The following is a 16,720-nucleotide window of genomic DNA, read 5'->3' as shown; positions in this document are numbered from 1 at the left end:
ATATATATATATAAAATATCTTAATATTTCATATATATATTTTTTTAACTTTTTGGTACCGGGGATCAAACCCAGGACTTTGAGCTTGCCAGGCAGGCACTGAGCTACATCCCCAGCCCTTTTGTTTTGGGGGTCTTTTTGGTACCAGAGATTGAACTCAGGTCCAGGGATTGAACTCAGGTCCTTTTGCTTGAGCAGCAGGTGGCAAAACCACTGAGCTAAATCCTCAGCCCTGTGAAAATAATTTTTAAAAAATTGGGCCAGGGATTTATCTCAGTGGTTTCGCCGCCTGCCGCGCAAGTGCAAGGACCTGAGTTCGATCCCTGGTACCAAAAAAAAAAAAAGAAAAGAAAAAGAAAAAAAATTTTTTTTAAATAGTTTTGATTTGTATGTGCTCCATACATGTCTCAGTGACCTCTAAGGGTCTGAGGACCACACTTTGAGAACCACTGCACTGTTATGATATCTTTATTTGTTTTGTGGATGTATCCTTTCGGAGTCCTTTCATTTTTTTTATTAGTATATTTGTGATACATGACAAATATATTCATCATGGGGAGTCGGTACTTATACATATCATGCCTTCGTCCTTTTTACTTCCCTTTGCCTTCCCCTCTTATCCCTAGATCCCTTTCCCACCTGCAAAAAGTCTACTGCAGTGCTTTCATTCTTTAATGATGTTATTCTATTCCTTTTTCTTTTTGCTTATAATAACCTTCATATAAGATTTGACTGTAGTCCTTTTCTGTGTCACTTTAAGTGCAGTAAGTTTCTCTGTACGTTTAGGTGGGAAGAGTGGGTGTTCTTAGGGGTTTGAGTCTCCCTCTTCTGTTGTACAAAGTACTGAAAAACATGACTTTATGCTCCCTGAGGTCTACCATCTCTGCTTCCCTCCCCTACCTGTATTCAGACCTTCTTGTTCCTTCTGTCCTATCTTCCTAGTTCCATTCAATGTAATTCTGCTCCCACTAATTTCTTCCAACCATGAGTTTTGTATTTAACAGAATCTTCAGTTTATGACTTTCAACAGTTTATGAAGTCCACATTGCTATAGCACCCCAAGATTTTATTTCAGTGCAGTCTCTGGTGGTCACCTGCAAATTGGATTCTGAAGAATTCCTTTCTAGCTTTGGTTACTATTCTCATTTTGGCCCAACAAACCTCCCGGAGAGCTGCTGTTGGCAATTTTGAGAGTCTTCTCTGTTCAGTGCTGTAAGAAATTTCACAGAAACTGGGCATGGTGGTGCAGGCCCATAATCCTGCATAATCCTCTGGGAGGCTGAGGCAGGAGGACTGTGATTTTGAACCCAGCCTGGGCAACATAATGACTTAATGAAACCTTGTTTCAAAATTTAAAGAAAGAAAGAAAGAAAGAAAGAAAGAAAGAAAAGAGCTGGAGATTTTTGATATAAGCATCTACAAATCTACCTCATTCTCTTTTTTTGGTACCAGGAATTGAACTCAGGAACTTGGGCTTGTGAGGCAGGCCGTGGCACCACTGAGCTAAATCCCTGGCCCAATCTACCTCATTCTTTAGGCACTATTCTTTCTTTCTTTTTTCTGCTTTTTTCCCCACCAGTGCTGAAGATGGAACCCAGTGCCTTATGCTCCATTATTGAGCTACATCCTCAGCCCAATAGGCATTGTTGTTGTTTTTTTCCTCTCCAGTACTGGGAATTAAACCCAGGGCCTTCACACTGAGCTACATCCCCAGCCTTTTAAAAATTTGAAGCAGGGCCACACTGAAATGCCAAATTGCCCAGGCTGGGCTTGAACTTGCTATTCTCCTGCCTCAGTCTCTTAAGAGTGCTGCATGTGCCACCATTCCAGGCTAGTGACTGTTCTAAGAGATATATATATATATATATATATATATATATATATATCTATATCTCACATATGTACATATATACATATAATACATATATATGTATAATATGTGTATATACGTATAATATATATGTGTGTATACATGTATAATACATATATATGTATAATATGTGTATATACATGTATAATACATATACGTATATATGTTAAATACTGTTATCTCTATTTTACAGATGAGGAATCTGATGTGCAAAAGCTAAGTGACTTGTACATGGTCTCAAATCTAGGACATAGTTCTTTGTATCAATTCACTGTTATTTATTCCATCTCTTAGTTCCACTCTTCTGCTAAAGGAGCCCTTTGATAGTTTTCTCTTGTTTACTTGCTTTCTTCCATCTTTTTTTTTTTTTTTTTTGTACCGGGAATTGAACACAGAGCCTTGCATTTGCCAGGCAGGCGCTGCACTGCTGAGCTCCATCCCCGGCCCACTTTCTTCCATCTTTAAACTTTCCTGGAATTGATATCCTTGTGCTGTCTAGTATATATCCTGGCAAAATTTTGTGAGTATTTTCTATAGGGCTAAATTCTAATCATTAGATTGCTGGATTTTTTTCTATTTTGTTTTGGGACCTTTTGGGGTCTTGTACTGCATCTTTCAGGGTAGAGAAGCCCAAGGGCTCTATAAAACTGAAGCTTGATATCATTGTATTAGACCATATTGTTTCTTTTAAAAAAGGAGATATGAGCTGGGGATTTAGCTCAGTGGTTCCACCACCTGCCTCGCAAGCACAAGGACCTGAGTTCGATCCCTGGTACCAAAGACAAAAAGCAAAACAAAAAAAAAGGAGATATGATTTTATAAGCCTTGGATAAAAAGCCTTTCACAGATGGATTATAGGAGGAAGGAAGGCTACTTTCATTGATGCTGCTATTTATCCAAGCAGAGAATAATAATATATATACTGATGGTCTCTTTTCAGAACTGGTGGAGTCTCTTTCATTGCAGGGATCTTATGCTGGAAAAATCCATTCTATTGGTGATGCCTTCAGAAATTTTAAAAATCTCCGATCCTTAGATTTATCAAGAAATTTGATCACTAGCCTAAAGGTAAGTTCTATATGCTATGACCAGCCAGGTCAGCCCAACTTATTTTTTGGTGGGAATAAATAAGAGCTAGATAATGTCAGCCTGGGGAGTATAGGATTTTCCTTTTAAATGTCCTCTAAACTAAATTTTATTATTCACTATAAAACTCTTTCAATTTTGCTTTATGTTTAAAATTATTTTTTATATAATACTGGGTAAAATTTCTTTTGCACTCAGAGAAAACTATATTAAACTTTCATTGCCTAGGGCAATAGTATAAATTTCAATGTGCATAAAAATTTATGAAGTTGGGCATAGTGGCACATACCTCTGCAGTAGAAACCCAAATGCTTCTTCCATATGTTTCTATTTTGCCCTAGTTAACTGGCAAAACCATTCTGTGGAAGACCAGAGGTAACAAAGACTCAGATGCTATCCGAAATTAGTTAATCTCCCAGATTCTGCACTTCTTAGATGATACCTGTTCAGCCAGACCCAATCTCAAGGTCTAACTAAGGGCTTTAAAAGAAGCCCAAGTGAGATCAAATTTCTAAAAATCTAAAAGCAGCAACTCCAAGTTGAACTAGGTATTTAGACTAATTTATATTTTTCCTCTTAGTTTCAGGAAGGATTATTTCAGAGTTGCTGAGGTCTTCTGTTTTCATATGTGCATCTGTTTGTTTATTTGTTCATTTCTATGCTAAAAATTAAGTACACATTGCTGTAATTTTTTTCTGGTACTAGAGATTAAACTCATGGTCTTCACACTGAGCTACCCAACCCTTTCTCATTTTTTATTTTGAGATGGGGTCTCACTAAGTTGCTAAATTGCTCAGGCTGGACTCAAACTTTCAGTCCTCCTACCTCAGCTTCCCAGAATGCTGGGTTACAGGTGTATGGCACCATGCCTGGCTTATAATTTGTTTTTAGTCTCTTTTTTTCCACTTCCATGACTTGGGCAAAAAATGTACTGAAGATTAAGCAAAGTAACATATATACCAAACATGATATGTATGAAACTCCTGGTACACTACTTGGCATATAGAAAGCACTTGGTAAATGTTAGTTTTCTATATTTTTTGCATTTATGATTTACCTGCTTATATTCATCTCTAGCAGGTCTGAATTAATTTGCTCAATTTTTCAGAGAAAATGTTTTATAATTCTTTTTAGTGTAATGTCAGAGAATACATGAATCTGTGCCAGTTGGGAAAAGTGAGAGAATATATGTAGTTTCCTTGATTTTTACACTGAGAGATATTAAAAGATTACTTGAACTGGAACATTAGACACATTAAAAACAGTCCCAGTGGACACTGATAACTATTTCTAACAACTGACCCTTTAATGATATAAAAGTTACTGGAATTCAATGAAAAAGAAAGAGCGAGAGAAAGGGAAAGAAAGGAAGTAAAGGAGGCATCAAAACAAAAAGGGCTCTTCTTGAAATATTTTAGTTTCCTAAATTTCCTGTGATAAGAAAATTGTAATTTTATTTTATTTTATTTTTAGAAAACGGTAATTTTAAATGAGAGGCAAAGAAAAACATAATTTTATAAACAACATAATGAAAATAATTTCACCTTTTTGAAGTAATCCTCAATGACAGAATTGTTTTTATGGCAAGCATTTTAATTACTAAAAGTGTGTGATTATACATTTTTGTGTGTTTTGGAATATTATCCTGAAATTTAGTACTGGGCAAAAGCAGCTAACTAGCTAATTACATGCAAATTAAATAATCTTTTTCATTAGCTGATTTTAGCAGAGCAGAAGAATTGTGCCTTTTTCTCTGTTTGAGTTTCCTAGTCTTGACGGTATTGTTGCCAGTCAAGTAGAGGGGTGGAGGTGCTAAATCCACAGAAAATACTGGACAAGGAAGAACATTTCTACCAAGGAGAACTGATTGACTGGAGGATGGGGAGCTTTCATGGTGGCAGTAACTCTGAAAAGGGAAATGAGGACAAGAGGAGTTCTAGGAAGGAAGACTGGGAAATAGTGTTTTGTTTCTCCAAATAGTACATTGACCCTATGAGGCATTAAGATATAAGATAACATACACACACACACACAGATGCATGCATACACATACACACACAGAGCAACTTGGGCTTTTTGTTTGTTTGTTTGTTTGTTTTTGGTACCGGGGATCAAAATTGGGTCCTTGCGCTTGCGAGGCAGTGGTTCAGTGGAACCACTGAACTAAATCCCCAGCCCAAGCAACTTGTTTTTTAATCTGCCCTTCAGAATTTTTGCCTACCTCCCTTCATTTTGTAAATTGAGATTCTTATGGAATCAGGAGAGTGGTTGAGGCAAAGTTGAAAAATATCCAATGTGGCTTGCCCTGGCTACCATTGGGCAGGATTAGAATGACTGGGGAGCCAATAGATATAGAAAATTGATTACAGACATTTGAATGTCAGATTTGGTAAGGGAGATATATTATATAGGTTAATTATTTAACATATAGAAAATCCAGTGCCTTTGTGCTGCAGTGCTCTTATTTTAAGGCAACTGAATGGGAGTTCCAAAACTGCCTTTCTCATGGGGGACACAAATAACATGTTTAAGGATGGAGAGTAATAGATATATTTCTATCTTTATTGTGAGATTCCTACCAATGTACAGTTTCATAATGCGGTCTTTTCCTTGCAGGGCATCCAGTATTTGTGTTCACTGCAACACCTGAATTTATATTATAACAACATTCCTTCATTAGTAGAGCTATCCTGCCTACAGCCTTTGCCCTTTCTCAAAGAACTAGATTTGAGACTCAATCCTGTTGTAAGAAAAGACACAGACTATAGGCTTTTTGCTGTGTACACACTACAAACTCTGGAAAAACTGGGTGAGACCCTCCTCCTCTGCTCCTTCCCCAGAATCTTACTTGAAATCAGCTGCCTCTTAACCTTTTGGACGTTGGCCCAGAGTCTGCACTGGCAGGAGACATTTGTTTATTAGTCAATATTTATGTAACTCTTTGTGTTGGCAGGATGTATGACAAGCCCATTTATTGTTTATTCAACAGCCATCTATGATTATATCAGTTACTTCCAGCTTTAGCTTTCTTCAGTTGATGGTTTCACCACCACTTCCTCTTCAACACAGTATTTCCAGGTTGAGACTTACTTTTCCAGGTGCTCCAACTTTGTAACTATATTAGCAATAGAATACAAATACAACAATTCTTTGGAGGCTTAGTTGGCAAGGAACAAGAGATATCCCTTCAAATGAGTGGCTCTGTATTTCCTTATAATTTTATTGTTTAGTATACATTTCGTGATATAAAATTCGATTTCACATGGTCCTAGGAAAGTCACTGTAGGGAAAGTAAGTGAACTCTTTCACAAAGTGATAAAACTTTCAGCCTTAGAATGGGACCATTTCCTGTTCAAGTTCCCCTTTCCTGGAGGGGTAGTTACCCTGTGTAACAGTTGTTGCTATAGTGTCCCTGCGTCTCCCTGAGTTACTGGTTGCTCCAGTGACAACATAATAGCATTGTTGTGACCTGTCTCTAACACACAAAAATGAGATTGCTCTTTAGTTTTTTCTCTGTAAATGTGGTTCTCTGACCCACTACTATTCATTCCAAAAAACAAACATGTTTAGACCATGGTTTTTGCCTCCAGATGATCGAACTGTACGTGACAGTGAGAGGAAAGCTGCCAAGCTCCATTTTAGTCAGTTGAGCAACAGTGAAAATTTTCTTTTAGAGGTGGAAAAAAGGTAAGATTCTCTACCAAAAACCTGTTTTTAGTTTGGTTCTGGACATAGGTCATAATGAATTTCTTCTTAACTTTCCTCATTTCCTAGCAGAAATTTCCCACAAGTTGTAACACTTTGCAGATTTTTATTTTGAGACAGGGTCTCCCTAAGCCTCTAAATTGCCCAGGCTGGGCCCAGATTTACCATCTTCCTGCCTCAGCCTCCCAAAGTGCTGGGATTACAGGTGCTCATCCCCCCCTGTCCGGCTCATTTCTGCTTTCTTTAATTACTGCTTTGGGTATAATTGTTGTAAATTTTTCCAGGGTTGATTCTCACAGCTTACAGATGAGGACAGTATGCAGTGACTTAACCCATAAATGTTTACCAACACTTTCTTGTAGAACTGTCAGTATGGTCTTTTCCTATTGAATAATTATGTTACATTCCCAGGACATGACTATTAGAGATAAATTTATCAAAGGAAGACTAGGAAAGTGGTTCTCTATAATTCAAAAAGTAAGCAGATCCTTTCTGTGTCCTGAGAATTTTCATTCAAAAGAAAATATCTTACTCCCTCAATCAGACTGAATTTTCTGTCAAGAAAGCAGAGTAGCTAAGCTCTGAATTTTCTGCTTTCACACTTTAAATTCTGAATCACAATGTCCTTCTCTCTCATCATTCCCAGTATAAGTATTATAACTTAAATAATCATACTTTTAACTGAGATATTTGTAATACATGGTTAAATTGATAATCTCCTAGAGCATTTGGAAAAGAAAAGCTGATCACCATGAACAGCTGTTTCCTAGATAACATGGACTAGTGATCTCAGAAGATTTTTTTTAAATTTTAAAATAAATTCTTCTATGTGATAGCTCTAGGGAGAAGATAATGAAAAACTGTGGGACAGGTGAGGGCTGTGCATCAAAAGTCAACACTGATGTTGACACCAGGCCTGAAACAGGTAAGCTTTGTTTCTGTGATCATAAAATGATTAAGACATCAGTTGTCTCAGCTGTTATATCCAGTCTTGGGCAAGAAAAAGACAGTTAAGAAAACACAGCTTGCCAGGGATGTAGCTCAGTGGCGCTGTGCCTGCCTGGCAACCACAAAATCCTGAGTTCAATCCTGAGCACAAAAAGAGAAAGAAAGAGAAAGAAAGAGAGGGTTGTGTGTGGGGAGACGGGGCGGGGGGTGGGGGGGAGAGGGGAGAGGACAGAAAAGAAAAGAAACAGTTTGAAGCAGGCACAAGACTCACTGGATGTTTTTCTTCATTTCACTACCTGAAGGACCCTTCTGAGCAGTCATAACCAAGAACACTTCAGACTACACACTGTACTCAGTGCAATTTCATTTATATTACTTTACATCATTGGTACATCCTAAAATTATATTGCCCATCCCGACAGGCCTCTGGGCATTGCTAAGATGATTGATTTCATTAGCTAGAGACTCAGGACTTACCTCCATTTATGCAGTTCATACTCTGGGCCTCCTTTGCTTCCAACCAAGTAGCTTCCCAAGCTGCTGAACCTCTAGTGTTTGTGCTATGTTTCTGTAAGCACTGTTGGTAATCCAGTGTGATTACAGTGGTTAGGGTCCATTAGTGGTCATGCCACAAGCTAGGAGAAAGCTTTCCACCAGAAAATTCCATCCAATGCATCCTTGCAGATTAACTGGGCACACTCATACTGGTTAAATCAGATGATCTTTTACCTGAGGAAACTTTCTTCTGTCTCAAGGTCTCTGTCTCTTTGAAGGATCCATTTAATTATATGCAAAATGTAAAAATCAGTACGTTTCCTAAAATTTCAACAAAAAATTTGATTGGCTCTAGTTTAGATATCAAGGGCTTTCAGTTTATAACATATTTTATTTTCCTGACTTCAATGTACCTATGTAAACATTTATTGCCAAGTCATTTTCAGTCTTTCTACTAAAATAAGCCATAGTAAGGTATGATTTTACTTTGTGTTTCTTTGATGTCCCAGCACACATAAATGATGGAGTATGGACTGCTTCGTTTCATTTCATTTTTTTCCAGTAGCAGTGGTCAAACTCAGGACCTTGCACTTTTGAGGCAGGTGTGGCATCACTGAACTGAATCCCCGGCCCTGCTTTGTTTAATTTTAAAAAGCATTTTTTATATTTCAAAATTGATGCAATTTTTTTTTCTTTTTTCTGGTACCGGGGATTGAACTTGGGTCCTTGCGCTTGCGAAGCAGGCGGCAGAACCACTGAGCTAAATCCCCGGCCCAATTGATGCAATTTTTAATAATAATTTTGGCAAATACTGAAATGCATGAAGTACTTTTCTTTTAAAAATTAAAAAAAATTTTATTAGCATGTGTTTGCAGTACATAATGATTACATTCATTACGGGGAATTGGTGCATGTATGTAACATCTCAATTCTGAAGAAAGTATTTTATTTTATTTTTGCTTAAATTCTTTTATTGGTACATTTTAGGTATACAATACATTTACATTTATCATTGGGTGCTTGTACCTGTACATGATGTATCTTGGTTCTTATTTTTTTCCCTATTCCCTGTGCTCCTTCCCCGCCCCCCTTCCCTATTTACAAAGTCTTTGTTTCCATTTTTTACTTTTCTCATAATTTTTCCTTTCCCTTCTACCCTTTCCCCTTTCTTTCCCACTTCCCCTCCCCCTTTGGACCTTTTCTTCCTATTTCACATTTTGAATTATTCATTTTAATCATTTTACTCCTTATTTACACTTTCAGTTTCTCACACCAGAGAAACTATTTGGTATTTACACATGTGTGTACTATTTATTTCACTTAAGAATATGTCCTCAATATGCATCCATTTAGCTATAAATGTCTCTAGTTTCTCATTCTTTATGGCTGAGTAGTACTCCATTTTATTTTTTAAAAAGCCACATCTTCTTTATCCAGTTTCCAGTTGATGGGCACTTGGGCTGTTTCCAAGCTTTAGCTGTTACAAACTGTGCCGCTATAAACATGGGTGCACCTATATCGCTGTGGTATGATTCTTTTAATTCTTTTGGGAAGATACCCAGCAGGGGAATAGCTGAGTCAAATGGGACCTCTAGTCCTAGTTCTTTGAGGTATCTCCATACTGATTTCCACAGTGGTTGCACTAGTCTGTACTCTCACCAACAATGGAGAAGGGTTCCTTTCTCCCCACACCCCCGCTAGCATTTGTTATTGGTTGATTTCTCAATAGCAGCCATTCTTTCTGGGGTGAGGTGGAATCTCAGTGTTGTTTTCATCTGCATCTCTCAAATGACCAGTGATGTTGAACATTTTTTCATATGTTTATTTTCTGCTTTCACTTCTTTGTCTGAGAAATGTCTGTTCATTTCAGATGCCCATTTTTGAATTGGGTCTTTAAATTTGGGGGGTCTGATTTTTTTAAGTTCTTTATATATTCTAGTTAGTAGTCCTTTGTCTGAGATACAGCTGCTAAATTTTTTTTCCCACATTGTAGGTTGTCTCTTAGCTCTGTTGGTGGTTTCTTTTGCAGTGCAGAAGCTTTTTAATAAGATGAGATCCCAGTTGTTGATTCTTTGTGCTAGTTCCCGTGCTACTGAGGTTTTATTCATAAAGTCTTTTCCTATGCCAGTGTCTTCAATAGTTCTACCTAACTCATCTTCCAGCAAGTTTAGTGTTTCTGTTTTAATATTTAGATCTTTAATCCACTTTGATCTTAGTTTAGTGCATGGTGATAGATATGGGTCTAGTTTTAATCTTTGGGAGGTTGAAATCCAGTTTTTCCAACACCATTTATTAAATAGGCTATCTTTCCTCCAGTGAAGGTGGTTGGCTCCTTTGTCAAAGATGAGGTGGCTGAGTATGTCTAGAGTTGTTTCTACATCTTCTAATATATTCCACTGATCCTTGGGTGTTTCTTTGCCAGTACCATGCTGTTTTTATCACAGTAGCTTTGTAGTATAGTTTTAATTTGGGGATTGTGATACCCCCTCCCATGTCTCTGTTGCCTAGAATTGCTTTTGCTATTCTAGGTGTCTTCTTGTTCCAAATGAATTTTTGGATTGTTTTCTCTAGTTCTGTGAAATATACTGTTGGAATTTCAGTCGGCATTGCATTAAATCTATATAGCAGTTTTAGAAGTATGGCCATTTTCACTGTACTGGTTCTTCCTACCCAGGAACAAGGGATGTCTTTACATTTTCTTACATCCTCTTCAATTTCTTTTTTCAGAGTGCTGTAGTTTTCTGTGTAGAAGTCTTTTGCTTTCTTTGTTAGATTGATTCCTAGATATTTCATTTTTTTGGTTGCTATTGTAAAAGGAATTGTTTCCCTAATTTCTCTCTCAGTGAGTCTGTTATTTGTGTACAAGAAGGCTATTGTACCTTGTATCCAGCTACTCTACTGAATCTGTCAATTAAGTCTCAAAGTCTTTTGGCAGAGTTTTTTGGTCTTCAATGTAAAGTATTACAACGTCAGCAAATAATGACAGCTTAACTTCTTCCTTTCCTATTTTTATTCCTTTTATTTCTTTCTGTTTTCTAATTGCTGTAGCTAATGTTTCCAAAACTATATTGAACAGAAGTGGTGATAGTGGGCATCCTTGTCTTGTTCCTGATTTTAGCGTGAAAGTTTTCAGGTTTTGACCATTTAGTGTGATATTGGCTGTTGGTTTTTCATAGATAGCCTTAATCAGGCTGAGATAAAGACCTTCTAATCCAATTTTCTGTAGGGTTTTTATCATGGGTGTTGGATTTCATCAAATGCTTTTTCTGTATCTATGGAGATGATCATATGGTTTTTGCCCTTGGCTCTGTTAATATAGTGTATTACATTTACTGATTTACATATGTTCAACCTCCTTGCATCCCTGGGATAAATCCAACTTGGTCAGGGTGTATGATCTTCTTGATGACCCTCTGTATTCTGTTTGCCAGTATCTTGTTGAGGATTTTTGCATCTATGTTCATTAGGGAGATTGGCCTGTAGTTCTCTTTTTGGGTTGGGTCTTTCCCTGGTTTTGGAATCAAAGTAACACTTGCTTCCAGGAACAAATTTGAAAGCCTTGCTTCCCTTTCAATTTCCTTGATGAGTTTAAAAAGTAATGGTGAGGGCCAGGGATTTAGCTCAGTGGTTTTGCCACCTGCTGCACAAACGCAAGGACCCAAGTTCAATCCCCAGTACCAAAAAAAAGAAGTAATGTTGATAGTTCTTCTTTAAATATGTTGTAGAATTTAGCTGTGAAGCCATCAGGACCTGGGCTTTTCTTTGTTGGTAAATTTTTAATTACATTTTCAATTTCACTCATTGTAATTGGGGTGTTTAGAATTTCTATATCTTCTTCATTTAACTTTGGTAATTCGTATGTATCTAGGAATCTGTCCATTTCTTTTTTTCTCTCTCTCTCTTTTTTTTTTTTTTTTGGTATCAGGGATCGAACTCGGGACCTTGTGCTTGTGAGGCAGGCAGTGGAACCACTGAGCTGAATCCCCAGCCCTGTCCATTTCTTCTATGTTTTCCATTTTATTAGAGTACAGGTTCTCAAAGTAGGTAATGATGATCCTCTGGATTTCTGCTGGATCTGTTGTGACTTCACCTTTTTTGTTCTTAATTGCATGGATTTGAGCTTTTTCTTTCCTTTTTTTGATAAGTTTGGCTAAAGGTTTATCAATTTTATTTATTCTTTTGAAAAACCAACTCTTTCATTCATTGATTTTTTTGTATCATTCTCTTAGTCTCCATTACATTGATTTCTGCTCTGATCTTTATAATTTCCTCTCTTGTATGAGCTTTGGGTTTGTCATGCTCTTCGTTTTCTAGGAGCTTGAGGTTCAGCATTTGGTTGTTTATTTGAGCTCTCTCTGTTTTCCTAATACGGGCATTCACTGCTATGAATTTCCCTCGTAGAACTGCTTTCATGGTGCACCATAGATTCCTGTATGTTGTACTGGCATTATCATTTACTTGTAGAAACTGTCTAATTTCTTCTTTAATTTCCTCTGTGACCCATTGGTTGTTCAGGAGAGTGTTATTCAATTTCCATGTGTTTGTGAGGGTTTTGCGGTTTCTTATGCTATTGATCTCTAGTTTTATTGTACTATAGTCTGATAATATACAGGGAGTAACTTCAATTCTTTTATCTAAACATGTCCTATGAGCTAACATGTGGTCTACTTTGGAGAATGACCCATGTGCAGCCGAAAAGAATGTATATTCTGATTTTGTGGGGTGGAACACTCTGTAAACATCTATTAAGTCCATTTGTTCAATAGCTTGGTTCAGTTCTAGAATTTTGTTGTTGATTTTTTGTCTAGATGATCTAGAGATTTGTGACAGTGGGGTATTCAGGTCCCCCACTACCATTGTATTAGTTCTTATTTGGTTTTTCATGTCCATTAATATTTGTTTTGTATAGTTGGGGGCATTCGTGTTTGGTGCATACATATTTAGGATTATCATCTCTTCCTCTTGGATTGTTTCCTTTACAAGGATGTAGTGGCCATCTTTGTGTTTCTTAATTAGTTTTGGTTTGAAATCTACTTTGTCTGCAAATAAGATTGCTACCCTTGCTTTTTTCCGGGTTCCTGTTGCGTGGAAAACTGTTTTCCATCCTTTTACTTTCAGTCTATGAATTTCTTTTTGAGTTAGGTGTTTCTTTATAGAGCATATTGTTGGATTTTTGCTTCTTAATCCATTCTTCCAGTCTATTTCTTTTGATTGGTGAATTGAGGCCATTAAAATTGATGGTTATAATTGATAGATATTTTCTCATCATTGTCATGATGTTTTACTGTTGTTGGCTCTTTTATTTTTTATTTTTCCCCCTTTCCCTTTAGTTTCTTGCCTTGCCTGGTGGCTTCCCTCTGTTGGGCCTCATGGAGTTGTGACCTTCATTGTCTTTTTCTAGGATATTGTTTAGAATTATTTGGAGTGCTGGTTTGGTGTTCATGAAATTTCTCAGGTGTTCTTTGTAGTGGAAGTATTTAATTTCCCCATCAATTTTGAAAGATAATTTTGCAGGATACAACAGTCTAGTTTGGAAGTTATTTTCTTTTAGGGCTTGAAATACTTCACTCCAGGCTCTCCTTGACTTGAGCGTTTGTGTTGAGAAGTCTGCTGTGATTCTGATGGGTTTTCCTTTGTAGGTGATTTGTTTCTTTTCTTTAACTGCTTGTAGGATTTTGTTCTGTTGGGTTTCTGGGATCTTGACTATTTTATGTCTAGGTGTAAATTTTTTTTGATCATGGCTAGTTGGAGTTCCATATGCCTCACTTATCTGTATGTCCAATTCTCTCCTTCTGCCTGGGAAGTTTTCTACTATTACTTCTGTGAACAGTTTTTTTATGTCAATTGTACTTTCTCCTGCTTTTTCGTGGACTCCTGTCAGTCTAATGTTATTCTTCTTTGCATCGTCTAGCAGTTGTTGGATTGATTTCTCGTGGTCCCTTACTATTTTTAAGAAATCTCTATTTTCATAGTCTCTAACTGCAATCCTTTTGCCTATATCTGATATTCTATCTTCACATTCCCTAATCTGCTGTGAATACTTTCAATGGAGTTTTTTGTTTTTTGGGGGGTGTTTTGGTACTGGGGATCGAACTCGGGTCCTTGTGCTTGCGAGGCAGGCGGCAGAACCACTGAGCTAAATCCCCAGCCCTCAGTGGAGTTTTTAATCTCCTGGATATCTGTTTGAATCTGTTTCATGGATTCCATTTCTTTCTTATGTTGGGTGATCGTGGTTTCCATTTCTTTCTTATGCTGGTCATTCATGGCTTCTAGCATGGTTCTGAGCTCATCTTTTTTTTTTTTTTTTTATCTGTTTCTATTCTAGAGCCTCTAATCATGTCTCTGCTCACCATCTCTGTAGTTATCTGGGCAATTATTTCTGTTTTGAATTTTTCTAGAGCCTCATTCATCTGTTTTGTTACTTCCTGTGCTATCAGTTCAGGGTGCCCAAGTGGTTGATTATCAGACTTTTCCGCCTCTTTTCCCCCAGAATTTGCCTTTGGTGGGGTGGAAGTCTGAGTTTATGCCTTGCTTAAATGTCTTCTCATTTTTGTTTTTGATATTGTCCTTGGTTTTTGGGGGCGTTTTTTTGGTACCGGGGATCGAACTCGGGACCTTGCACTTGCGAGGCAGGCGATGGAACCACTGAGCTAAATCCCCGGCCTCGGTCCTTGGTTTAATTCCTGGGTTGATACTTTGAAATTGCTTATTGTGAGTACCTTTGTTGGTTGTATTTAGAACTCTTATGGAATGATTGCCTCTCAGAGGTGTCTTCCAGATATAGCTGGTCTTTAGGTTTTGAGTCTCTAATGACTCTGAGGCTATCTGATTTTCATTATACCAGGAAGGACAACTGATTAGATCAATCACAACACCTTAGCACAAGTGATACAATCAGCAACACCATGGCATCAAGCACAGCTTAGAAAATGACAATTTGTGGTAGTTATTAATCTACCACCTTTAACTGTGTGAATTAAATCAAAATTGAGGACGAGCCCAACATATGTTTATAGTAAATAAACTCTTCAATATAGCAACTTACCCTTTGGGATGGGGAGTTAGAAGGAGTTGGGGAGGGAGGGATAGATAGGTAGAAGGATAGGGAAAGGTTAGCAGTGAAGCCAGAGGATGCAGGAAGATCACGCAAACTCTAGGAAACTATTGAAGACAAGAGGAAAAGACAGATTGAAAGAACAAAGACAAGAACAGAACAACCTAACAGCAATAGGGAGGCTAGAAACTGTATTTACTTTCCTTTAAAACTAATGACAATCGAGAGAAGGAAAAAGAGAAGAAAAGAAAAATAAAGAAGAAATTCAAATTAGGGCCAGAACAGGAACAAAAAGGGAGATGAAGAACAATGTGGGACAGCGAGAGAATGAGTGAGAGAGAGAAAGAAAAGAGAAAAGAAAGAAAAAAAGAAGAGAAAAATAAAAATTTGAAAAGAGTAGAAAAATTAAAAATAAGGCCCAGGGATTTAGCTCAGTTGGTTCCGCCACCTGCCTCGCAAGTGGAAGGACCAGAGTTTGATCCCTCGTACCAAAAAAAAAAAAAATTAAAAATAAGGGCAAAAAAGTTTTGAAAATAACTAATAAAAAATAAAAATGAAGGGCCTCTCTTAGGGTTTATCTCTGCTGCCACAATAGACAACATGGGCAGCAGTGTGCAGATATAAGTCAATGACTCTCAGCAAGCCAGTCACAGACCTGTGAGATTCAGGCAGATTTCTGGCTGCAAGTCCCAAGTTGAGATCCCTGTCCTGCTGCAGGGTTGAACTCTGCAAAGTTCTATTGCAGGTTCCAGCTGCCCTTCCCCTGAAGATAGTTCCAATGCGAGGTGATGATCCCTCCAACTTACCAAGTACGGTGGTCTGGTGTGCCCCCCTGTACCTCTGTAGTGTGGAACCAAGTAGCGGCATGGGGGTGGGGGGTGCTGGTCACTAGTGGGTGGGGCGGGGGGATGGGGCAGGGCTCCACGAGGCCGAGGTCCTCACCCTCCACCAGCTGGTCCTGAAAAAAGTATTTTAATACTCATAAACCTATCCCTAAAAAGAATCTCAGTTAATACCTTGGTATACAAACTTTCCTGTTATACAGTCTGGGATATATAGCCTAGTTTTTTTTCATAGGTACAAGCGTTTATATATCCATTTCCAGAAAAAGAAAAATACACTGAAGCATAGTGTGCCCTTTTTTGTATGAGATGAATTAGAATTTGTTTATGTTATATTATATTGTTAGCAAGCCAAGAGTCCCTGCATGAGTTAAAATGTCTTGCTGGGGATTTAGCTCAGTGGTTCCACCACCTCCCTCGAAAGCATGAGGTTCTGAGTTTGATCCCCAGTACCAAAAAATATATATTTAAGGGGCCAGGGATTTAGCCCAGTGGTTCTGCCGCTTGCCTCGCAAACGCAAGGACCCCAGTTCGATCCCCGGTACCAAAAAAAAAAAAGGTCTTAAAGTGCAACACTCTCTACTGAGAACAAATTGCTTTAGTAGCTAAGAAGCCCATTTTTTTTTGTAAGTGCCAGCTGTTGACTGAATTTTTTAAATATAAAATTTATTTTGGTGCTTGGAGACATTAAAGAGCTTTGTTTTCCACTAAAAATTGTGT

The 16,720-nt window shown here is 37.7% G+C and overlaps 1 protein-coding gene across 7 annotated transcripts in view; it reads left to right on the top strand.

Annotated features, from left to right (window-relative positions):
• Lrrc36 (leucine rich repeat containing 36) overlaps nt 1-16,720 on the top strand; it is a 59,822-nt gene that overhangs the window by 4,268 nt on the left and 38,834 nt on the right. For 5 of the 7 annotated variants that reach the window (XR_002394331.2, XM_013071653.3, XM_021256876.2 and 2 more), the window contains exons 2-5: nt 2,811-2,938; nt 5,573-5,765; nt 6,547-6,643; nt 7,498-7,586. Coding sequence is in view for 6 of the 7 variants with exons in the window: in XM_013071653.3 (XP_012927107.3) it covers nt 2,811-2,938; nt 5,573-5,765; nt 6,547-6,643; nt 7,498-7,586 (507 nt within the window). In the remaining variant the exon portion in view is untranslated. Of the gene's footprint in view, nt 1-2,810; nt 2,939-5,572; nt 5,766-6,395; nt 6,644-7,497; nt 7,587-16,720 lie in introns of those variants that run through there. The other 2 variants (XM_087205202.1, XM_087205194.1) reach the window with 2 other exon arrangements.

The sequence above is a fragment of the Heterocephalus glaber genome, unplaced genomic scaffold (assembly GCF_053883595.1).
Source record: "Heterocephalus glaber isolate CG9 unplaced genomic scaffold, H.glaber_assembly_v1.0 deba00000071, whole genome shotgun sequence".
Classification (NCBI taxonomy): domain Eukaryota; kingdom Metazoa; phylum Chordata; class Mammalia; order Rodentia; family Bathyergidae; genus Heterocephalus; species Heterocephalus glaber.
Note: the sequence above shows the minus strand (reverse complement) of the source record. Positions and strands in the feature narration are given on the sequence as shown.